This window comes from Caretta caretta, chromosome 2 (assembly GCF_965140235.1).
Source record: "Caretta caretta isolate rCarCar2 chromosome 2, rCarCar1.hap1, whole genome shotgun sequence".
NCBI lineage: Eukaryota > Metazoa > Chordata > Testudines > Cheloniidae > Caretta > Caretta caretta.
In genome coordinates, this window is record NC_134207.1 from 36,113,950 (window position 1) to 36,140,332 (window position 26,383).

Here is a 26,383-nt window from a genome sequence, read left to right on the forward strand (position 1 = left end):
GCCAATTCACTGTCACCAACCCCAATTGTAGGTTGCTGGCCTCCATATTGTTCCTCTCTGGCTCATTGCCTCAAATTCCCAAAATAATCTGTTTTTACCCTAGGGACTGATTCTAAGGTCACTTCCAGGGAAAGTGGGATGCATCAAACACACAGGGGTGGTTTGTTTCTTGTAGTAGTCAGGTAGTATGGGACTCAGGGTTAAAGCCAGTCCTCACTCACCTTGTTTCTCCACTGGAAGATATCCTGTCTCATACCTTGGCCTGCACACATTAGCCACCTTCTCACAACCTGCCAAAATTAGCTAGTTCTCAAGTGTCATCCAACCATTAGCTCAGTTCCTAAGGGTTAAAGGAACTGCAAAACTCTGCAGTCTCTTTTATGCATTGCTTTGTCACAAATCACATCAGGAAACTGGATGTTTCCTGTATATTCAGTGATATTAAATGTTTGTTAAAATCTATTAACAGTTATGGAATAACACACTGAATTTGGACATTTGTACAAGTAGACAATGTAACAAACTTTCTAAAAATAAACTGCAGTTATTCTTTAAGCACATATTGAAACCAATAAGTATACAAAGAAGTATCCTCCTCTGTTTGTCTTCATATTTTCTGTACTGTCATCAACTTCCTTTTGGCTATTGTTCAATTTCCTTTTACACACGGGACAGTCTGGCACTGTCTCAGGTCTTATGTATATGTGCTCAAATGTCACTCATATTTACTGCACATACAGTGCCGTGTCCTATGATCAACTGAAAAGAAGGTCAGTGCTTACTAGTTGTTTCAGTTAGGTTAGCTCCCAGATCTCTCAGAGTTTCCTGAGTCCTAATGTTGCACTGGAAAGTTACTTTTGATGAGCTTGGTCAGCAGGGTTAAGTAGGTTGGCAATTTATCATCTCCTATGCATTACAAGTTTGTGTTATTACTGCTCCCAGGAGACCACAGCATTGCTTATCTAGGCCTTTGTTACATTTCAGATGGATTTGCACAACTCTCTCTTTGGAGTCCTTCCAGCCCAGAACACACACTGGCTACTACTGAACTAATTCAAACTGCCTATGCCAAGATTTAACATTGACTAAATAATGTCTCACACTTTACTTGTATTGATAAATATGCACTAGCTTCTAATTAAATACTATATTAATTTTTAAATGTTTGAGAGTGTATTTAAGATATTACATTAACTCAATTCATCTTATTTTAAAGAATTTACCATGCTTTACCGTGGTACCACATCCTGTCTGCTGCTGATTTATCTGTTCATGAAGTTCATCATGACTATATTCAGAGCATATATGCCCCTGACCTTTAAAATTTTCAGCTGTGGATAGTCGGCTTGATGACTATTTGTAGTTTTTAAATTAAATTTTTAACTTTAATTTTAAACAAGCTGTAGCCTAAATATTTATTTGTATTGTTTAGCTGAATTTGGGAACATGAGCAGGAGTTTCAGTGCTGGAAACTACAGTCCTGAACAGACATTTTCTTGCATAAAAGTCTAATTAAAGTGAATGGGATTCCACCCAGGAGTAAGGACTCACACTAGAAGACCCTTTGGGAACATCAAGCTCTGTATCAGTATGTTGACTATTGCTCTGTCTAGGAACTTACAGTATTTCATATACCATGCTAGGTCAGAGATTCGGAGAACTCCTTTTTTATTCAACTAAAATGGTTCTTTATTAAAGCAACTATTTAAACAGCTGGTCAACTGGAGTTCAACATTCCTACAGACTGACTTCCTTGTGCCTCCTTCAAATACTTCCTCCATGCAACCCATGCTGCTCCCTCCAGGTTCCATGCAGCACTTATCTGAGCACTTATTAGATTGCAATGTAAGCTACTTCTAATATTGACACAGAAATAAAGATGGTTTTATTTTTGTATTTTAGGGATAACATGGAGATCACAATAAAATATGTAATGCTAATAACAAGGCTTCAGTAGCCACATTCGCTTATACTGCATGTCCAAATACTGATTATGATATTATGTTCCATCTAAGCTGCCAAAGGAAATACTTTGTGAAAAGGTGGCTGAAGCGTCGGACTGGGAGTCAAGAGTTTTGGGTACCATTTTCAGACTTGCTGTGTGAGCTTGAGTAAATCACTTAATCTCTCTGTCCCTCTAGAACAGAATGACAATAACGATAATACTAGACTGCCACAATAATTTGAAGATGCATCTTCATTGAAATTGGTTTTAACTATAGTAAATATATGCAGAGAACGTATAAGGTGCATGTTAAATATATGAATGGTTATACCATGTGCCATTTAAAAAATAAACATACACATAGGATGTGTGCTGTTGGACATCTATCGGGGAGGTGTACTGGGTAGTGGTGGTGGTGGAGTGTTTGTTGAGGCATGCCAGATGAGACTGGTGGTGGGTGGATGTGCTTGGTGATGATGCTAGATATTGCTGGTTGGGGACTGGGAAGAATACTAGATGCGGAGAGTGGGAAGATTAGTGTTTGGTGGGGGTGCTTAGAACTGGGTGCTGCTAGGATGTGTGCTTGTGAGCTGGATGGGGAGTAACAACCTAGACCTTTCTTTCTTCTCCCTTCACCCCAAACTATCCTAATCTCTTGGGGAATGTACCATTTAAGGATGGCATTTGATCAACTGTGGGGCTGAGTGCTTTTGAGCAGCATGGGCCATGAGGCCCAGGCAGCTGCCCTTGAGAAAGTTCCACACCATCTTTAAACTCAGGATTTGAATACGGTACAGAGGCTATGGGAGAAGTGAAGATCTGCTGTGGAGGGCAGCAGTAGCTGAAAGAGGGTTCTTCTCCTTCCCTCCAGTTCTCTCATCCTAGGCCCTAGCAACCACTTCTAATCAGTAGGATAATTAAAAAAAAATAGGGGTATGTTGATTTTGTACTCATTATCTTCCCCTCTTGATCTACTCTGAGGTCATGACCCCAGTGATGAGGACTGTTTGTGGGGCAATAAATGGATCTCCTTCTCATGGTGGATCAGTGTAGCATGCACACAATGCTGTATTTACAAAAACATACCCAGACTAGTACCACTAATATTCTAATTTGAAAGACTGTCAGGGCCACATTACTAACTTTCTTCAGTGGGCATTCTGTCTGAATAACAACTGAATAAGATTGGTCCTGGCCTATTGGTCTTGGGATACCTGAGTTCAATTCCCTGCTCCACCACAGGTTTTCTGTGTGACCTTGGAGCTCTCTGTGCTTCAGTTTCCCATCAGTAAAATGGGGATAATAGTGCTTCTCTATCAAACAGGGGTGCTGTGAGGATTAATATATTAAAGATTGTGAGGTGCTCATTTAATTCAGCGATGGGGGGCATATAAGTACCTAAAATAGATACATATCCTTCAGGATATGGCATGTAGTGTAAGAAATCTTTCTAAACTTGCAAGAAAGTTGTCAAGGTTCCTTCCCCACTCTGAACTCCGGGGTACATATGTGGGGATCTGCATGAAAGACCCCCTAAGCTTATTTCTACCAGCTTAGGTTAAAACTTCCCCAAGGCACAAAGTTTTTGCCCTTGGATTAGATAAAACGCTGCCACCACCAAGTGTTTTAGACGAAGAACAGGGAAAGGACCACTTGGAGTTCCTATTTCCCCAAAATATCCCCCCAAGCCCTTACACCCCCTTTCCTGCGGAGGCTTGAGAATAAACAAGATGAGCACAAACCCCTTGTGAGAACATTCCTATAATGGAGAAGCTATGCACATGGAGGAACAATAGCAATAATGTTAAAAGGCAACACTGTTAAATCTGTTTTTAACAAGAACATAAAAAAGGTGGCATTGAATTTAAGAATGAATGAAAATATTGACTATAGACAGGAGTTGGTAATGAAAAGTAGGTAGAGTAATACTTGGAAAAAACTGAACACTCACACACACACTCACTCACAAAGCAGCAGGCCCAGACATTATGAATCCAGAGTTTTAAGATATTCACTAATGAACTCAATGAACCATTGGCAAATGTCTTTGAAAACTTAGAGAGTCAAGGTGATACTAGAGGCCTGGAAAAAAATAACGTTGGACCAATCTTTAAAAAGATACTAACTGATAAGTCTTACTTGAATCTCTAGTTAAACTATTACAGATATTCAAAGAAGTAATCTTCACAGACAAAGGAACTGTTGGATTCTGAGCAGGACCGGCTCTAGGCACCAGCAAAGCAACCACGTGCTTGGGGCGGCACATTTCCAGGGACGGCACATTCATAGGCTCCAACTTTACCCGGAACTGGTGGGTGCTTGCGACCCCCCACCCCTGGCCCTGCCCCAACTCCGCCCCTTCCCCGCCCCCATTCCAACCCCTTCCCCAAATCTCCGGGCCTGCCTCCTCCCCCGGGCATGCCGCATTTCGCCTCCTCCCCCCTCCTCCCAGGCTTGCCATGTGAAACAGCTGTTTTGCAAGGCAAGTCTGGGAGGGATGGGGGAGAAGTGAAGCAGTGGCGTGCTCAGGGGAGGAGGCAGAGCAGAGGTGAGCTGGGGAGGGGGAGCGCACGGGGAGAGCTGCAAGAAGTAACCCTCAACGGGGGACAGAGGAACTGCTCCCTGCCCCAGCTCACCTCCGTTCCTCCTCTGCCTCCTCCCCTGAGCGCACTGCTTCTCTGCTTCTCCTGAAGCAGCTGTTTCACAGCAAGCCTGGGATGGGGGGAGAAGCAGAGCAGCGGCAGTGCACTCAGGGAAGGAGGCAGAGGCGGAGGTGAGCTGGGGTGGGGAGCTGCCGGTGGGACCAAAGCACCCACCAATTTTTCCCTGGGGGTGCTCCAGCCCCGGAGCACCCACAGAGTCAGCGCCTATGGGCACATTTCCAGAGGCGGCACATTTCAGGGGCGGCATTTCAGCCAAAAAGGAGGGACAGCCAAAAACTTTTTTGCTTGGGGTGGCAAAAAACCTAGAGCTGGCCCTGATTCTGAGTATGGCTGGTTGAAAATTATCCATCAATATTTCTGACATAAAATTGGGTTTTTCACTAAATGAAAATTTGCATGTAAAGGGTTCACTTTCCTTGCAAATATTGGATTATTTGTTTTCTTCATTTTTTGGAAGCTTTCAGACAAAAAATATCTGGTTTTATGTTTTTGATTTTTTGGGAGGGGGACAAAAAGTAGAAATTTTCCGTAGGAAAGTTCTGTTTGCAACCAGGTTTAATTCTGAGAGCCTCAACTCTGAAGTCTGTCAGTGTATTGAGCTTCTTAAAATCTCCTATAATACTTTTTACTTATGCTAAGTTTGTCAAAACGTACTAAGAGATAAATTGTTGTAACCTTTGTTCTTTGAAAACGCAGAATTTGTCTTAAGCAAGTAGTACGTTCTGTTGAGGTTTGCCAAATATGAATTGTATGCTTGGTACAGTTAGTGTAGATGTCTCTATGGCAGTGGTGATCAAACTTTTCAGGGTTGTGTCCCCACCTTACCCGTGTCCGCACCACCACCGCCTCCCTGAGCCGGGGCCAGGAGTGGGGCCACAGCTCTGGTGGAGGAAACACAGACAGAGGTAAGGGGGTGGAAGCTGTGGCTGCAGCTGGGAGCAGGACAGGAGCAGGGCTGGGGCCAGGAATGGAGCCATGGCCAGGTGCCAAGGCTCGGGGCAGGGCCAGGCACTGGGGCCGCGGCTGGGGCCATAGCAGAGCTGGAAGCTGAGCAGGGCTGGGTAGTGCTCCGTCACTACCCAGACCCGCACCGTGCCTCCTGAATGTTCCTCTGTGCCCCTCTAGTGGGGTGCGCCCCATAGTTTGGGGACCTCTGCTCTATGGTTTACTGACCTTTGGAATGTTGTATCAAAACCTTGATAAGAAAAGGTGTGTAAGGTCTATTGAATCCGTGGAATGTTCTACCTGTCACAAACAAGGGGAGTGTAAATATGAGCAAAATTGAGCTCATAATTTGGAACTGAGTGAAGATGTAACCACTAAAAGACTGTTCTCCAGATTGGTAACATATTGACCTTTCTGTATTATGCTGATTTTACTTTTGCTAAATAAATCCACTAAGCCTGGTTATCTGACATCTTGACTCACTTAATATCGAACCCCGATAGCTGATAAGTTTATTGCCAGCATGTAAAGAGTGTGTATCACCATGGTATCTGTGTGTTTTTACAATGCTTCAACTAAGTTATTAAAAAGCCAAATCAGAGCAACAAAACACCATGGTCCTGATTTTAAGGGGTGCTTCAAAGAGAGTTGTGTGCACTACCATCCTGGAAAATTAGGTTCCATGTTGCCTGATGCCAACATCCCACATCTTTTAATCTGATCAGTGAAGTAGGAACTAGATTTACTTTAGTCAAACACAAAATACTGGGCTCAATACAGGGCTAATTTGATGACATTAGTGGCCGGTGATATACAGGAGCTCAGACGAAATGATGGTACCTTCTGCCCTTAGAATATGAACCCAAGATGTCATTGTTTGATCAGTGGGAAGACCTATGGAAAAAGGTGACAGCTCTTTCTAAATATGACCAGGGTTCATGCTTAATTGTATTTCTGGATGATGCAAGTTTAAGAGGGCCAGGCCTAATAACAAAAATGTCCGGTCTCTAGCATCTAGGTGGGCATTACATTCTCACCTACCCACAACTTCTGAATAGAGAGCATGAGTCCAGCCAAGTACTTACAAAGAGTGGATGATCAGTGAAAAATCCACATATGACTGAAAGTAACACAGTCTACACGCAGATAGGATTCTTGTAAGGCCCCAGATTGTGGACCATATGGAGAAAGGCCAAACAGATACTTGCAGCTGATGGAGAAGCTATAGATTTTGCCAGGCCCTCAAAGCAATTTTCCCTGCCCATCAGCAACATCTCCAACTTTCCCATGCCAAGCTATAGCCAGCTGGCTTTCTTTCAACTTCTAACTTCTGCCAGGCATTGAGAAAGCCTAGAAATAACAGTGCCTAGGTCAGAATAGGAGAAACAGAATTGGGTGTTATCAGCAAACAGATTACGCTGTAACCCATATTTTCTCAGTCTCCTTTGATGGATGTTGTAGAAGTGATAGGACTAATCTATGCAGCACCTCACAGATGAAAACCCTTGTGTGGAGGAACTAGCAATTACCCAACATCACTCTCAAGGAACAATCAGAAAGAAATGTGCAGAATCATTCTGTAGCAATCTGTCCACGTCAGGTAGGTCATAAAATATCAGCAACACCTTATGATCAGTAGTGATGAAGGTAGCTGGAAGACCAGTCTGAAAGCCCTTATTGGCAATTCAGTACTCTCAGAACCTACCTGAAGGCATTCAGCTTCTGTAGGAGCAAGCACTTAGAGAATAACAAAACTGTAAACAAACAGCATTAGATGATAAAGGACAAACTGGTCAAAAGACCACACACAAAAGATGATAATAAAAGGTACCATGTCAAGTTGGGTGGAGAGGAGATATGCACTGGGATAAGTGTTTTGCCTTGTTTTATTTAAAGTATTTAATAATGATATTGCAAAAGAGGTAACAGCACATAGAACACTCAGAACCCACGTACTTGGGAGGTACTGCAAGTACAAATGAGGACATAAAAGTAAGGGGAGTTAGAGAGATGAGATCTAAAGACAGAAGACAACAGAACTACTCATGAGATGCAAAAATTCATCCTGGGGAAAGAAATCTAACAGAGGTTCAGTGGGAGGCTGATACTTGGAAAGCAGTAAAGCAGAAGACAGCAAATTGAATATGAGCTTGCAATATAATATGTTGGCAAAAATTCAGTCTGAGTTTGGTCTGTATACACAGACGCATTATGTCAAGTACTTGTTAGGAATAGTTCTTTTATATAGTAGCGAGTTCTTTAATAAACTTAATGTTAAAATTATATAATACACAGGTTAAGGAAAGAGTGTCTGTACATTTGGATATAGTGCTTAAATTATTCAAAGTTCAAAGGTTGGCTTAAAAGTAATACAATATATACAGACAGTTCTGGGCCAATTCAACATCAGAAAAACATCAACAATAAGCTTACAAATAGTTACTAAGGGCCTAGGAAGGGACTGATTTAGAATGAAAGTCTAAACAACTCAAACTGTACAGCATAGCTAAATAATGACTACAAGTATTTGAAGGGTGTAAGTACCAAGGGGAAGAAGAATTGTTTAGGTACAGGTTTCAGAGTAGCAGCCATGTTAGTCTGTATTCGCAAAAAGAAAAGGAGTACTTGTGGCACTTTAGAGACTAACAAATTTATTTGAGCAAAAGCTTTCGTGAGCTACAGCTCACTTCACTGGATGCATTCAGTGGAAAATACAATGGGGAGATTTATATACATAGATAACATGAAACAATGGGTGTTACCATAAACAATGTAATGAGAGTGATTACTTAAGGTGAGCTATTACCAGCAGGAGAGCGGGGGAAAAACCTTTTGTAGTGATAATCAAGGTGGGCCATTTCCAGCAGTTGACAAGAACGTCTGAGGAACAGTGGGGGGTGGGGGGTAATAAACATGGGGAAATAGTTTTACTTTGTGTAATGACCCATCCACTCCCAGTCTCTATTCAAGCTTAAGTTAATTATATCCAGTTTGCAAATTAATTCCAATTCAGCAGTCTCTAGTTGGAGTCTGTTTTTGAAGTTTTTTTGTTGAAGAATTGCCAATTTTAGGTCTGTAATCGAGTGACCAAAGAGATTGAAGTGTTCTCCAACTGGTTTTTGAATGTTATAATTCTTGGCATCTGATTTGTGTCCATTTATTCTTTTACGTAGAGACTGTTCAGTTTGAACAATGTACATGGCAGAGGGGCATTGCTGGCACATGATGGCATCTATCACATTGGTAGATGTGCAGGTGAACGAGCCTCTGATAGTGTGGCTGATGTGATTAGGTCCTCTGATGGTGTCCCCTGAATAGATATGTGGACACAGTTGGCAACGGGCTTTGTTGCAAGGATAGGTTCCTGGGTTAGTGTTTTTGTTGTGTGGTGTGTGGTTGCTGGTGAGTATTTGCTTCAGGTTGGGGGTCTGTCTGTAAGCAAGGACTGGCCTGTCTTCCAAGATCTGTGAGAGTGATGGGTCGTCCTTCAGGATAGGTTGTAGATCCTTGATGATGCGTTGGAGAGGTTTTAGTTGGGGGCTGAAGGTGATGGCTAGTGGCATTCTGTTATTTTCTTTGTTGGGCCTGTCCTGTAGTAGGTGACTTCTGGGTATTCTTCTGGCTCTTCCCCCCACCCCCCGCTCTCCTGCTGGTAATAGCTCACTTTAAGTGATCACTCTCGTTACAGTGTGTATGGTAACACCCATTGTTTCATGTTATCTATGTATATAAATCTCCCCCCTGTATTTTCCACTGAATGCATCCAATGAAGTGAGCTGTAGCTCGCGAAAGCTTACGCTCAAATAAATTTGTTAGTCTCTAAGGTGCCACAAGTACTCCTTTTCTGTTTAGCTATAGCACAGTTTCATATGACCTATTGGGAAAACTTACAGTGCCTTGTTAGATAACTATTCCCTCCCCATTATTTCTTCCCCCTTCTTCCTCACACCTCACATCCTCTGATTGGACAATCAGTCGGAGAAAGGAGAAGACAATAGGAATAGTTCTGCACAAACCCAAATCCCATCTTCTAGATTTACCATCCTAGGGGTGGTAAAGTTTTTGTTATCATCATGACCAGCGCCAGGGTTGTCAACTTTCTAATCACACAAAACCGAACACCCTTGCCCGGTCCACTGCCTTCCCTTCTCCAAGGCCCTGCCCATGCCCTGCCCCTTCTCCAAGGCCCCACCCTCACTCACTCCCTCCCCCCTCCCTCCGTCGCTCGCTCTTCCCCACCCTCACTCACTTTCATTAGGCTGGGGGAGGGGGTTGGGATAAGAGGGGGTATGGGCTCTGGGCTGGAGGTGCAGGCTTTGGGGTGGGGCCGGGGATGAGAGGTTTGGGGTGCAGGCGGGGAGCTCTAGACTGGGGCAGGAAATTGGGGTGCAGGGGGGTGAGGGCTCTGGCTTGGGGTAGGGCCAGGAATGAAAGGTTTGGGGTGTAGGAGGGGGCTGTGGGCTGCATTAGGGGTTGGGGGGATGAGGGCTCTGGCTGGGGGTGGGGCCGGGGCTAAGGGTTTTGGTGTGCAGAAGGGGACTCTGGGCTGGAGCAGGGGGCTGGGGTGCAGAAGGGAGTGCAGGGTCCCAGCGGTGCTTACCGCAGTGCCTGCAGGTCCCGCCTGCCGCAGCACCCATTGGCTGCGGTTCCCAGCCAATGGGAGCTGCAGGACCGGCACTGGGGCGGGGGCAGTGCATGGAGCCTCCCAGCTCCTGGCCACCCCAGCGCATAGGGGCTGCAGGAATTTGTCAGCCACTTCCAGGATCCGCGCAGAACTAGGGCAGGCAGGGAGCCTGCCTTAGCTCCGGGCCCCCACTGCACTGCTGACTGGACTTTTAACAGGCCGGTCAGTGGTGCTGACTGGAACAGCCAGGTTCCCTTTCGACTGGGCGTTCCGTTTGAAAACCGGATGCCTGGCAACCTTAATCAATGCCCCTTCTGTTGAATGGGAGGGCCTGAAAATGGTGCATAAGTGAATTAGGCCTTTTCACTATGTGGAATATTTAGTTGTCTGTTATAGGCATTTCCCACCTAAAAATGCCAGTGAAAAAGAAAGATTAGATATTCCCTGAAAAACTCATAAAGCTTGTCCACATGGGGAATTGGCCCTGTTGTCAGCCAATGGAGGAGCTGCATTAATGCAAATGCCTAATGTAGACAACTTACCCTGGCTTGACACCAGTGTGAATTCCACTTATGTACATTTCAGCTTGCTTTGTCTACACTATGGGGTGGCATTGAGCACCAATGTAGCCATGCCAATCAGTGGTTAAAATCTGGGCTAAATCCAACTTCAGACTTTGGGAAGTGGTACTCCACAGGAGGGAATTAATTTCATTGTTATGAAGCACTCAGATACTATGGGGATGGTATAAAGACATAGATGATATCACAATCTGATTAGATAGAAACAATTCATTTATTCAAAATAGATAAATTGGAGACCAAGAAAAAATCGAATCCTATTGTAAACTTACTGCAACATCGCTTTTACAAAATCATTGTAAATCTACTACAGGATCACTACGCTTTGTGGTGTCCTCTGATGTATTTAGTTTAATTAACATCTGGCACTTTGGTTGACAATCTCAGCAAAAAGGCCAAGGATCAAAGTAGCCTGTTGACAAATATGTCCTTTCACGACTGAAGGTGGATCTTCAGAATATGTCTGAAGTAGGGGAGTATGAAGAAGCATAGTCCCTGTGTTGTATTTGTTCTGTGGAGATAGGTTTCCAGTGCTGTCAAACTATCAAGATAGCACCTTTCAGGAGCACTGAAAAGTCACTTTAAAACTAAATATAGCAAAACATTTTAAATCAAATTCAGTCCTCTCTGCTTGCTTTAGCCTTCATGGCTTCATCCTAGATCTGCTCTACTTTAATGTTACCCCCTGCCCTCTCCACTTAACCTACGATGTAGCCTTGACAACCTCAGACATCTCTGTGCCTTCTTCCATGCTTGGAATTCCCTTCTCCAACCTATTCGTGAAGCCACCTGCCTTGCCACATTCAAATCCTTCCTGAGTACTCACATCTGCTACAAAGCCTATTGGGAGACACACACACACACACACACACACACACACACACACACACACAGAACCATAAAGATTATGATGTGTACATGCTTTATCGAGTAGCAATATGATATTGTTATTGTCTCCTTGCCCCCTTTTCTTCCCTCTTGTTGATCTGTTCACTCACTTGTTATGTCTTGGTGAATTAATCTTTTCAGGGCAGGGACTGTTTTCATGTGTATCTAACATAATTTTGGGACTCAAAAATAAACAATAACAAAAACATCTGAATGCATTAAACAAATGTTAAAGATTAGAATACAGAGTACATTAATTTATTCATCCCTAGAGTCGAAATTTGCCAATTCTACATCTACTAACAACAAAGAATGCATTAAATTTGCCTGTAACACAAAGTTAAATTCAAATGACAATAGAAATTAGCTCTTTTATCGAATTATATTACGAATATACAGGATGTTTGACTCATAGCCACAAAAACGGTCATGAGATGAACTCAGCTTTTTAAACAAAGCCACATTCTGTAACAGTTTTTAGCCATTAAATATAAACAAAGACAACTACAACATATAACTGGGAGGCATCAGAAGGCAATTTTATAGCGACACTAATATACCGCTATGTAACGACTTAAATTGGCCAACATGTTTTGGACAGTAAAAGTTAAGTACTTGTAAGTGTGATGGCAATTTCAACAAATGTTGTATTGTTATTTCATAATTGTTGTTTCAGCCTTGGCATACCAATTTAAGAGACGCTTAGCTGACAGCTTAAGTATGATACCCGTTGAACTATGTTGGTATTGCTGGAAATTAATTTCCTACTCCCTTTATTTCAGGCAGTTTCTATGTCATGATAGTGCTTTGCTATTTTAATAGTATCCATTGCTTCCTAGTTATACTAAAATTTACTTACAAGTAATTTACAGCACGTTTCGTGTTTTGTCATTAGGTCTTATAGTCTAAGGACTAGAAAATGACCCAGTGGATAAAATAGATGGAACTTACCTGTAAGTAAATTAAATTTGAAAAGTTTAACAATCTGTTCTTAACTTAGGCCCTCACTCCAACTACATAAGGGGAAAAGCTGAGCAAAAGTCTGCCTGTCTGTCATTACTGTACTGTCTTTAATTGGTTTCTTTCACAACTCTAATAGTGAAATGAATTTGTTTATATTTGGGGATTATTTAAAATACCACCTGCTTCTCAGTCCAGGAAAATCAATGGCAGTCAGGCTCCTACTTCAATGAGGCAACTCTGAAAATTTTACCCCTAGTTTTTGTTTATAACTACAGGATACAAAATAGCGACCAACTGATTTTAAAAAGTAGTGATGGAGATACTTCATATTAAAAATATTGTGCCACACAAATATCTCAACATGATATTTAGTCTGAACCTGTCTTACTTTGGATCCAGGCTATGGCAATCTTCCAACTCTTCCAAGAGAACAATATAGTATGAACTGAACATCCATCCTGAAATCATTTGATGCCTCTCATAGTAAGGGAGTCCTGACAGACTATCCCTAATCATATAGCACCTTATTTTCAGCTCTGAAATCCACACACATCTGCACTTTTACATTACAAGAACATTATTGCATGTGCAAATCCTTGATTTGCTTGCACACCATGTCTAGGTGGACATGCATCTAGCCATGGGCAAACTGCACACCCAGTTAGAGGTTTCCCAGAATTGTGCAAGGGAGAGCTTCCATAAGGTGGCACCTTTGTAACCCCATCCTTTCCCACTCAGACATGTGAGCTTGGGGAAGAGAGAAACATCAGACAGCACTGCAGTTTCTGCAGCCAGAAACTGAGCTGGCAGGAGCTGAGACAACTAACTGCAGCAGGGATCTTAGGGTGCTGATGATATCACCAGTGTCTGACTGTTTTTACAGCTTTCACTCTGACTATGTTTTCCCCTCTGATGATTGGGCTGTTTGGTACAACAGCCTCCCAACTTCCACAGTCTCTTCATTAAACCTCACTCCATGCTCCTCTCCTCCCGCATATTCTGTTTTTTCCTATCCCCTCCCTTCATTGTCCCCGCTCAATTCCATTGTTCTCCCTTTCTCAGTTCAGCTAATCCACTCCCAACAAACACCATCCAAAAAAGTTTACAAACAAAACAACAAAAATTTGTGACACCTGGAAATCATTCCATTGTTCACTCTGTTATATTCCTTCTCTCCTTCCCTTTGTCTGTAATTTCTATGTAGATTATGAACTCTTCAGGGCAGGGACTGTCTCTAATTGCATCTCTAAACAGTGCTTAGTACAATGGGGGTCTGATCTCAGTTGGGAATTCTAGGTGCTACCATAATACAAATAATAAATAATAATTTCTCCATGCATGTATGAACAGAAGAGAGTGAGCTGTTTTTTACTGTATTTAGTATAAACCACATACCAACATAATACGCTACTTTTGTATGAATATTAATGAGCATACACTATATACTGCATACTACACACACACATTTTAATATAAAATATCCAATTTCCTTTGTAAGAAACAGTAGTTTTACTCAAATTCCTTAATTGCTAATGACAGCTTTTCAGAGTGAATTATATATAAATGATTTTTTCCAGATGTAAGGTGTGAAATAAACAAAGTACCTAACACTGATTCTGGATGTCCTGGTATTAAGTCAGAATATAACTCTATCCCTATTTATGTAGAACATTTCGGTATTGAATTTTAACTGGTAAATGTAAAAAGCAATGACAAATGCAAATTGAAAAGAAGGGAAGTACTGATCAATAAAATGGTTATACTAATCCAATAAAATATAAGATACCTTCTTGGTAATGAAAACTGTTCCACATCAAATAAATTTTGCAAGTTCAAATGTGAGAAAAAGAGGACTGAAATATACAAAGAATGTTTATAACAAAAGACAGACAATTCTGCAACTGCATTTCAGTGATCCTTCACAAATCATTAATACCAATCCCCAAAACATAAGCACAACTCACATTGGTTCCTGAAAAGGAAAGGATTATTGCATTAGGTGTGCTCTAGTAAGCATAAAAACACAAGCCACAGTCCAATCGGTAGGAGGATCTTTGCTAAAGAAACAAAACAGTTTGATAAATGTTCAGCCAGGTAAAAAGTTTCCACTCTCCTCTTTTCCCCTAGAATACTGTTAATTAGGCAACTGCAGCATTACATTCAAATGACTACATTGTAATATATATATATTATACATATTTAAATCACAAACTAAAAAAATCTGATTCCTACCAGTTTGGCTGAGTTGAGAAGTGCTGCGGCTTTTTCGTGACAGACCCACAATCGCTACCATCTTTGCGCCGATACTGGAGCGTCGTTTTTTGCCACTAGTCCCCACAGTGCCCACTGCTGTGTCAGACTGGCTGCCATCATTCTTCTCTAGCGTGTACATGTCCCCGCCGATGCTGGTGCTCTTAGTCATGTTCTTTCCTGAGGCACCCATCTGTCTGCTTTGCATTTTGGATGTAAAGACACTGTCAGCCGATGGATGGACAAACAACATAGACAACAGAAGAGTAAAAAGGGGAAGACAGAAAAGGATGGGTTTCAGATGAAAAGTTTTGGGAGATTGTAGGAGCAAAGCAGCTAATTCACACAGGTAGGGTTTTGCTTTTGTTAGAGGTAGAGAGGAACAACTTTAATTGTCAAGTTCCTGCTAGCACTTTATTGGTTTTCTCTCTTTAATCATATACTTCACTTGTTAAACTTTTTTTTTAATTAAAAGGCTTTCCTTCTACTTATGAAAGTTCTTAAAAGTATATTATCTAAATATAGTATAATGGTAAATACACTTATATAGCATTTGTAAATGTAGTGAAAACATCATGTATTTTCATATTTAATATACAATTTATTAGTTCAGTATTTCCTTTTCATGTTTAACTCTTGGCCAGTCAAATTACACACATTTGTTCCTCTGGTCTGCCACTCGGCAGATTCTGCAAATCAGTTAAGCAAAGATTGCCTAGGCCAGGCAAAAGAGGCAAAGCAAATAAAGCATCAAAAGTGTCATCTGTAATGTCATTTTTTTTAACTAAAAATCTAATGCTGCAGAATCCCTGAGTAGATGAATAGTTTTTTTGCACTGGATTATTTTTCTTGAGTAGGCTCTTTCTTGATTCTAAAACTTATTTACACTATATTGACATTTGGGTATATTATCTTATAATTGCAAGTGATCAGCCTCTCATACGGATCAGTGATTCCCAAACCATTGCACAGTGCAGACTCCTTGGTAAGAAAGACTTGCTCACAGTCACTTCTCAATGATCATGAACAAGTTACTCCCCAACCTCCCAGTCCTGATCCCTCACCTTCCCTGTAGGAACTATGGTGCTTGATTACATATAAAAGCGATATGAGGGCAGGCTTAGAGAGACTAAATAAAAATAAGCTTGCTTCAACATGGCGGACAGGGCTAATTGCTTATTTTCCTCCCCTGCATTTTGTATCTGCGTTGTGCTCAGGGCCGGCTCCAGGCACAAGCGAACCAAGCAGGTGCCTGGGGCAGCAAGTGTAAAGGGGCGGCAGGACTGGCTCCGTGTTTGGTGGCAAGGTTTTTTGTTTTGTTTTTTTGCCACTTGAGGTGGCAAAAACGCTGGAGCCGGTCCTGGCTGTGCCATACGTTTATTACTACCATATTCCTATTGCTGTCTGCATCTCCCACTATACTGCTTAGGTGACACTGCAATTTGATTCTCTCCTTTTGTATGTTTGCTGCCACTCCAACATAGCTGTCATCCACAAATGTATTATTTACACTAAAGAAACACCCTACACAGAACACACAAAGTGGCTGCACGGCAGGGTGCAGATAGGTACTTCTTTTTGCTGGAGTCACAGGGGGGTATTTATTTTGGTTTGTTTAGTTTACTTGGTCAAAAAATCCTCTGGAAACCCCAATCATCCGTGACTGGGGGACAATTAACATGAAGTATCACAACTTGAAAATTGGTAAATGGCAAAGCACTGTGACAGAAGCAGCTCCACGCTCACCTATAAGCGTTCCATGAATCATGATGTGAGAACTACATAGATCAGTGTTATACCATTTGGTGAAAAAGGGCTGTCTGAGACATATGATGTGGACAGTTTGGGAACAAGTTAAAGTCCTCCCTTCAGAAAGACAGAAATATATGCAACACTTTACAGTACTGCACTTTTGTGTTAACTTTGAGCCTGCTGCTACAAGGTCTCCATGTTGACTTCCATGGAAACTCCTTGCATAGGATTCCGCCCTTTATTAGTTCGATTTGGTAGGCGCCTACTCTTGGTAACTCTGCTTTAGACACAATGCTGGATAGTAAAAATAGAACAAAGTGGAATATTTTAGTGAGACAAAGAAAATAATTAACACAGTTTTGCTTACAAGTAGTGATACCACAAAGATTAACAAAGGCTTTTTGTTTGTTTGTTTTAAACACAGAACTGAGACAGGGAGTGAGTGATTTCCGCCAGCATAGGGCTCCAGTGTGGCTTTTAGCCACAGTCATATGAAGTCAATCCTCCTGGAGCTCCTGCTACTCAAGAAGAGTGGATCCACTTCAGGGGATCCAGCATGTGCTCCCTGTAGAGCCAGCCAGCTCTGTTAGTTAGTGCAGAGGGGGACTGGGGCCATAACCCTGCCTCTTACTGTCTTTGGAGTGAATAGTGAGACTGCAAATGTCCTCACCCCTGCACAGACTAATGCTGTGACTCTCTCACTTGTGCCTCTGCACAGGCAACAGCAGCCCTCTGGCCCATTGTTATTTTGTTCCACATCCATTTGAAAAAGCAGGGATGGTGTCTTTGATCCTTGCAGTTTCCACAGTAGATGTTATGCAGTTATAAACATATTCACTGAGCGTATGTGGTGCCGTCCAGAGCGCACACATTACGCCATTATTATACACTCATATATACACAAATATAGTGTCCACTGTACTGGGTGGCTGAGTCTGTTCCCCCCTTTCTGGAGAAGGAAAAATCCAGCATGAACAAAGCAATTGGTACGTCAGTTCACATTACTGGAAGTCTGCTTTTATGTTTGGGTACCTACTTTACAAGCTAATCAGCAGTAGTGGCCTGACTAGGCATCCCTAGGCACTACCTATAAATAGTAAAGTGCAAACATCTGGAAAAATACTGCATACTTGAATATGTTTAATTGTGAAAAATAAAGACAATTATGCTGACTTTCAGAGCAGATCTACGTCTTCTATGTCTAGAGACACCACAGAGATGGTGGGGGCTGTTAGTGGGCCTGAGATCAGGGAAACCCAATCCCCTAATGGACAGGAGTACTTGTGGCACCCTAAAGACGAACAAATTTATTTGAGCATAAGCTTTTGTGAGCTACAGCTCACTTCATCGGATGCATGTAGTCTAATGGACAGGGTTCCCCATTTTAGGAAAACTCTTCCCTTGATGATGCCTATAAAAGCAGAGTCAGACTTCATCTACCCCAGGGTGCCAGCCGGACTGGGCAGAGGAAGTACAATAACCAGTCTCTTGACAGTTTTAGAGAGTGCCCCCTTCATTGATCTAGCTCCTTGAATAAGGAGGTGGGCTAGCCACTCACTTCAACATGATAACTACAGAGAAAGGGAGAATGAAAGTCAGACATCTCCATCCCAAATATTCCAAGGATAAGTCATGAGTGGCCCAGGATTACCTAATTAAGTGGGTTTATTAGCCAAAGGGAACATAGGAAATATATGGAGATTAAGAGGTGGGGAATCTGGATCACTGCAAATCTCTGGGATTATCTTGGCCAAATTTGTGGGGAGAGTAAACATATTCCCCTTCAGTATCAAGGAAATGTTACTTCTCATTCTTCTGTGAATCCTTGAGTCATTTTCAAGGACTGGGAAGCTTATTTGAGAATCAATATGATTTGATTAATGAACACTATTCAGAACTAAAGAAACCAGCAAGGTCGGGCTCTTCCGAGGAGCAAGATGATAGAAGAGGAAGGAGATACTTCCTTTTGTGTGTGGGTGGGGGGATGGAGGGGGAGAAGTGAAGGGATATGGGGTGTGAGGAGAGACAGAATTTGCAAATTACAGAGCTTTTCCTTTTCGATCCTGACTCACATTTACAGTGTCTGATTGAGGAACAGAAGATGAATCAGACAATTAAAAGGGGTGATGAGTAACTGTATAGAGACAGGGTAGCCTCATTAGTGAGAGAAGCCTTAGACTCTTAGACAGCTTGACCCATTAAGGGTAAGATTTCAGGGTAGAACTCCTTCAGAAAAAAATATCTTATTGCTTGAAATTCACTCTCTCTCAGCTGAAGGCCCATGCTTTAGGAGTAATGGCCTCAGACAATGTTCCCTGTTGCCCCACCGAGGGGAGGTAGAACTGGAGTGCTCACATGACCGGAGCCTGAGAGAAACTTTCTTATGGGTGACTGTCCCTAAGATGCCAGCAGAGGTGCTCTGTCCTTGCAGAAAGAGAAAGGTTGGTGTACTGGAACCTGTCAGACTGCTCAGCAAATAAATAGTAAGGCCTCTTTAATGCACCACTCACCCTGAAGAGGAAGAAAAATTGCTGAGGACCAGAGCAGTTTGGAAAACTTGTGGAATACGTTGTCTGCCCTGAAGTGGGAGGAGAAGCAGGAGCCTGAGGTCCGAACATTTGCTGCCTGATGAGGTGAGCATAAGAGGGTGGACACAAAACCTCGGTCCTGAGATGAGCCTGGTTGTCTGCCAACACTGCTATGGCCTTTGTTATAATAGTGATGGGAGACTGTGAGACTGGGTTTCTTCCACATGGTCTCAAGGGAAAATGAGAAGAGGCATTAAATTTGGCACCAAGAACCTTCCACTAAAGAAATTTGGGGACCTATAACTTTCTGCTGTCTGGCTGATTGCTACATGAGGAGGCAAAGGTCTCTACCTAGAGCCAAGGCAGAGTTTAAGCAGAGGAAAGTGCAGGAGCTAGTCTGTAGAGGAAATACAACTGTGGGGCGAGAAAAAAAATCTTGGAGGCCAATGACTGGTCATTCAGTTTAGCAAGAGTCATAAATATAAAGGGAAGGGTAAACACCTTTAAATCCCTCCTGGCCGGAAGGAATCCGGAGGAAAAACCCTTTCACCCATAAAGGGTTAAGAAGCTAAGACAACCTCGCTGACACCTGACCAAAATGACCGAAGTGGAGACAAGATACTTTCAAAGCTGAAGGGGGAGGAAACAAAGGGTTCTCTCTCGGTCTCTGTGTTTTTTTTTTTCCAGGACCAGAGCAGGAATGCAGGTCAGAATTCCTGTAAAAAGTCAGCAAGCAATCTAGTTAGATATGCGTTAGATTCTGTTTTGTTTAAATGGCTGATAAAATAAGTTGTGCTGAATGGAATGTATATTCTTGTTTTTGTGTCTTTTTGTAACTTAAGGTTTAGCCTAGAGGGATTCTCTATGTTTTGAATCTGATTACCCTGTAAGGTATTTACCATCCTGATTTTACAGAGGTGATTCTTTTACTTTTTCTTCAATTAAAATTCTTCCTTTAAGAACCTGATTGCTTTTTCCTTGTTCTTAAGATCCAAGGGTTTGGGTCTGTGCTCACCTATGCAAATTGGTGAGGATTTTTATCAAGCCTTCCTCAGAAAGGGGGTGTAGGGCTTGGGGGGATTTTGGGAGGAAAGACATTTCCAAGTGGGCTCTTTCCCTGTTATATTTGTTAGACGCTTGGTGGTGGCAGCAAAAAAGTCCAGGGACAAAAGGTAAAATAGTTTGTACCTTGGGGAAGTTTTAACCTAAGCTGGTAAAAATAAGCTTAGGGGTTTTTTTATGCAGGTCCCCACATCTGTACCCTAGAGTTCAGAGTGGGGAAGGAACCTTGACAGCAAGTCTGTAAAACAGGAGGGATACCCACTAGTCCAGATTGTCAAATAAGTAGGTACAAAAAAGGAGCCATAGAAATGTTAGGCAATTTGGGAAAATAAAGAGCCATCTTTGAGTCTTTTAATTTCCAATGAGATTTACACCAGGAGATTATGAAGCAATTAGGGTTTTTTTTTATTTTTTAAATGTAAAAGGCTTCCATAATCACCCTTCGAGTAAGACCTTGGCTGCAACCTTAGCTATGGGGAGGCTGCTGCCTTTCTATATTACATAAGAAATGGAGATTAAATAGGAAGGAGCAGCTAAAAGCTCAGGGCGAAGCCATATCCTATGCAGGAAAATCCCATGGTTGGCTTAAAAAACTCTGAGTGTTAACTTGCAGTATCCTATTCAGAATTCTATTATTGGTGCCAAGTGTGACTTGCCCTGAGAGCAAATAGGGCTGTGGTCTCAAAAGACCATTCCAGGTTTAGCACATGTGTAAAATGTTCTCCAAGAACTGAACAGAAACCTAAGAGGTGTTGAAATAGGATGGGATAGGGAAGGAAAGAAGTGGTTGTCTACTACCAGGGTCTTTCACCTGTGGCAGCATATTCTCTTAAAAACTGCTCTGGCAACTGTTATGAGAACCCAGCTGTGTCTATCTTGGACACCTTTAGGGGTTACAGCACAGAGGGGCAATTCCAGTCAACACGAAGTAATACGCAGTGTCAGCATCATTTGCATGATAAAATCCTTGTAAGATCAGAGAAGGTTGATACTGGGAAGAGCAACTATCTTCATGACTACCTTACAGTAAAATCCTTGCAGGACTCAGAAAGTGGTACTTACATCCTGTAAGAAAGTGGTACTTATATACAAATTGTGTGATAAAAACTGTTCATTTCCTAGTAGCAAATAAAACTTGCATTATTTAATACATGACTGTAATGCTGGGGAAAGGAAAGGCCCTAGAGTGATAGCACTCCAAACTAAAGTCTTCTGTTTACCCACAAAATATGTAGAGCAGTGAATGCTCCCACATGGCTCAGAAATATGCCATTACTAATCCTTAGGCTGAGCTGTTCCATTCCCCCTAAATGAAAGAGGTTCAAACAGTCATCCCCATTAAATAAATCTGTTGCAAGGTGCTTAAAATGGCTGTCAAAGTTACTATAATTCCATTAGACATAGAGTACTGTAGCTCATTATTAAAGAACTACATATTAGAAAAGTCAGCTAGTTCACTACAGTTAGTTAACTGGAAGCATAAGATCATGTTCTGCTTTGTCTACCTTAGACAATGAAGTAGATTTCATTCAGGCAAGTTCTGTCAACCAAACTAATGTAGAAGGAAAGGGCTTCAGCTTCTGAAATGTGTGTAAAATCTCAAACTTTCCTTTGTGTGAAAAGTAAAAATTAGTAATTTTGAAAGTTTACTTGGGTCACAAAATGTAGGACAAATTCAGATTTTTTGAGTGCTAAATTAAACTTTAAATAAGGGTGTGATAGATTAAGTGATGGAGACAATGTTTTCGAACTGGTTGAGATAACTGGGAACACCGTGAACTGATAAGCTTGAAATGTAGGTAAGGTGAGGACATAAGTGATTGGGCCTTACATGATCCATGCAATATTCAAACCAATTAGATATAAGAAGAATAGATGTTAATAGCTAGGAAAAATGTATATAAACTGTGTATTGTGTGACTTGATTTGGAATTATGGTTTCACTTTGTACTTAACCCCCCTGCATCTAAGCCTGTATAGATGGGCATAGAGCTGTATAATAAAATAACTTATTTGATGAGCAGGAGTTGAACTGAATATTTTGATCTTATAAAACTGGATAAAGCATTCTCCAGAACTAGACAAGGTGTTCTGGATAAGCTGAGTGGAAAAGGTCTCAGAGGGAATCACAACGCCTGGGATGACTGATTGAGAAAGGGCTTTCTTATCAAAGAATATCAGTCTTGAACCACCTAGATTTCACCAAAGCTTTCAACTGTATTCATAGAGAATTGCTATGGAAGATCTTGTGACAACATGGACTTCCTAGAAAGATAGTGGCAGCGGTTAAGATGCTGTATGAAGGTTCAAAATGCTGTAAGAAAGTACAGAGACCAACTGGCTCGATATTGTCTCTGGAGTAAGACAGCAATGCACTTTATCACCTCTCCTCTTCTGCATTGTGATAGATTACATAATGCAAAAATCAACATCAAAGGAAGATACAGGAATTACGTGGAGTAATGAAAACTTCAAGATCTCTACTTTGCCGATGACATTGTTCTGTTGGACACAGAAGATGATGTTAGGAAAAAGGCCATTATCAATGTCAAATGTGAGGCTACCAAAGTAAGATTAAGAATCAGCCGAAAGACAGCAAAAGTCATGAATGTTGAAAGAGGAGTCAGCAATGATGATGTACATGTGATCGATAATGAAGAATACAGCATGGTTAACAAATTTTTATATTGTGGAAGCAGAATTTAGTGCTAATGGCTAACTCCATAAGGAGATGAAAGCAAAAATTGGAAAGACAAGTGGTTCCTTTTCAAGACTGGCAAATATCTGGAAAAATAAGGAGATTCACACAAGAAGCAGGATAAAGTTATACAATGCCATTGTGATCTCCACATTGTTACATTGTTCTGAAACTTGGCAAGTACTAGAAACCCACATAAAAAATTAATGCATTCCATCAGAGATGCTTGTGAAGAATAGTTGGTAGGATAAAATAACCAACGCTGATAAGTTACAAAGGACTGTCCAGCAGACTGTAGAGACAATGATTGGAGAAACAACTGGGAAAATGTAAATCAAGTATAATAAAAAATGCTTAAACCCCATGCCATAAATATAAAGGGAAGGGTAACCACCTTTCTGTATACAGAACTATAAAATCCCTCCCGGCCAGAGGCAAAACCCTTTCACCTGTAAAGGGTTAAGAAGCTAAGATAACCTCACTGGCACCTGACCAAAATGACCAACGAGGAGACAAGATACTTTCAAAGCTGGGGGTGGGTGGGGGGGCAAAGGGTCTGTCTATCTGTGTGATGCTTTTGCCAGGAACAGATCAGGAATGCAGCTCAGAACTCCTGCAAAAAGTTAGTAAGCAATCTAGCTAGAAATGCGTTGGCTTTTCTTTTGTTTAATGGCTGGTAAAATAGCTGTGCTGAATGGAATGTATATTCTTGTTTTTGTGTCTTTTTGTAATTTGCCTAGAGGGATTCTCTGTGTTTTGAATCTGATCACCCTGTAAGTTATTTACCATCCTGATTTTACAAAGGTGATTCTTTTACTTTTTCTTTAATTAAAATTCTTCTTTTAAGAACCTGATTGCTTTTTCATTGTTCTTAAGATCCAAGGGTTTGGATCTGTGTTCACCTATGCAAATTGGTGAAGATTTTTATCAAGCCTTCCCCAGGAAAGGGGGTGTAGGGCTTCGGGGGATATTTGGGTGGGGGGGAGATGTCTCCAAGTGGGCTCTTTCCCTGTTCTTTGTTTAATACGCTTGGTGGTGGCAGCATAGGGTTCAAGGACATGGCAAAGTTTGTACCTTGAGGAAGTTTTTAACCTAAGCTGGTAAGAATAAGCTTAGGGGGTCTTTCATGCAGGTCCCCACATCTGTACCCTAGAGTTCAGAGTGGAGAAGGAACCTTGACACCCCATAATTTTAAACTGTGAAAATTTAAAATCAAGAACAATATTAAAAAAGCTTAAAAATAAATATTGATATTGTCTGTCAAAATTATAAAAAATAAAAATTGAATTCTGCCAAGCCTACATATAAGGGTAAGTGTTAGTTATGTAATTTCTTTCTCTGTGTAATTCAAGATGATGTTGCTAAAGTCCAGATTCTGAATATTGCCGACTTAATGGTTGGAGACAGATTGTGGACACCTGACTCACATGAAATAGTACCTTGCCCCCAGGGTAGTTTCTCTGAGGTCATTATGACTACTTTTTGAGTACGGTGCTACTAAATGTAACTAAAAGTATGTATCAGAATCTGGTCCTGAATCAAGAATATCTGTTGCAGGAAACAACATAGTTCACTTCACATAGGTTACAGAGCCACAACTGAGAAAATGGAATTTTACAGTTCAGTAACTGCATAATCAGTGATAAGTTACTTACATAAGTATCTAATTTAATTTTCTTTTACTCAGAAAAAGTAAAAAAAAATTATCACTTGTGTTCCCCAGTATAACTGAAAGCCAACTATTCATGTGTGTATATCAAATATTTTACTATTTATTACTTACTTATGAAATATGCTTTAATAAAAACTTTATGACCAAACATTGCCTCTTTCTTATATTTACAATATTGTTAATATAAATAGTTTTTAGAGAATCAAAAGATAGATCTAGATTATCATTTTTTATCTAGTGATATAATCTAAAAAACTGTATCTCACTTATTGGATATCTTGTAGAACTTTGTTACTGTTTTTTTTTATTTTTTAAAGCCTGAATTGCAAATTAATTTGAAAAATAAATTTGGGCCAGCAATACTTTCTTGTCTTTATACTAAAGATGTAAATATCAGAATCTGATTTACATTGAAATCATTTGTTTTTCTCCAATAAAAATGCCAATATTAATACCTCCTTGTGATTTTTCTTACTTCTTTAATGAACGATTCTTTATTAAAATGAAGCATTTATAACTAAGGCTGTGAGTTTGTTATGGAGGTCATGGAAGTAATGGATTCCGTGATTTTCCGTGACCTCTGCCCATGACTTCTGCAGCAGCAGGTGCGCCTGGCTCAGGGGCAGCTCAGGCAGTCTCTGGTGCAGTCTCCCCCAGTCACAGCAGAAGAGTTTGGGTGTGGGTTGGGCCAGGGGGTTGGGGCATGACATGGGGTGAGGTGGGTTCTGGGCAGCGCTTACTTGGGGGGCTCTCTGGATGTGGTGACATCCCCCTCACTCAGCTGCTAGGCGGAGGCGTGGCCAGGCAGCTCTGAGCACTGCTTCCGCCCAGGGCACCACCTCTGCAACTCCCATTGGCCACCTGCCAGCCAATGGGAGTTGCAGGAGTGCTGCCCATCCCCCCTTCAGCAACTGGGCCTCCCTCCCCCAGCACCTGTGGGGCCGCTGGGTAGCTCTGCCGCGTTTTAGTCATAGCTATTTTTAGTAAAAGTCATCAAGAGGCCATGTGCCTGTGACTTGTCTGTGACTTTTACTAAAAAAACCGTGATTAAAATGTAGCCTTATTTATAACTCTAACATTTCATTTTGCCATAGAATGGATATTGTAATGAACTAACATACTATGACGTTTTAGGGGGGAAATGATTTCTTAAGTGCTCCAGAAAGATCTTTCATCATAGTTGTCTCTCATGAGGTCAGCAGACCCCTCAAGATTTTCTTACACACCTTTTTTACAACTGAGAAAGGAATTTAAATCTTAATAGATGTTTTATATTCAAAGATGCTTTCATTCCATTGATTTGCTGAAGAAACTGAACAATAACAGCATTTTTGGAACAACGATGAGGTAGAAAGTAACATTTCCATGGGAACTATGCTTCAGGCTAATACATGTATTCATCTGTCAATTCACATCAGAGAGAGACACTACAATGGGAAATTATAATGAATTATAATTATAATGACTGGTCCCTAGAGTCCTCATTTGGCCAAAAAAATATTGTATTGACTCATTCTTACCTATTTATACAACTGATGTAAACTTCTAACAGCTACCCTCCCTTAAACCATAATTATTAGATTTATTTAATTGAACTTATAATTAGTAGGTTGACTGAAAACAATTGAGCAAATAATGAGTATGGTTTGTTTAAAAGAATGCTCTCAACACGCAATATTTCTCTGAAGAGAAATTCATCAGTGAATACATAGGTGACTTCAATTTACTCTCTTATATATAAACATTATTCAAGCAAAGCATGTGTGTATAAAAATAGAAACAATAGGCAACACACAAAGTGCACTCTGGGAC

General features: G+C 41.2%; 1 protein-coding gene across 50 annotated transcripts in view; it reads right to left on the reverse strand.

The window, feature by feature from the left end:
* The window catches only part of RIMS2 (regulating synaptic membrane exocytosis 2), a 737,322-nt gene that overhangs the window by 59,967 nt on the left and 650,972 nt on the right, over nt 1-26,383 (reverse strand). For 47 of the 50 annotated variants that reach the window (XM_075124984.1, XM_075124982.1, XM_075125005.1 and 44 more), the window contains one exon: nt 14,842-15,083. The exons of 2 other annotated variants lie outside the window; for them this stretch is intronic. In XM_075124984.1, coding sequence (XP_074981085.1) covers nt 14,842-15,083 — 242 coding nt within the window. The remainder of the gene's footprint in view (nt 1-14,841; nt 15,084-26,383) is intronic. One more of the 50 variants, XM_075125014.1, reaches the window with a different exon arrangement.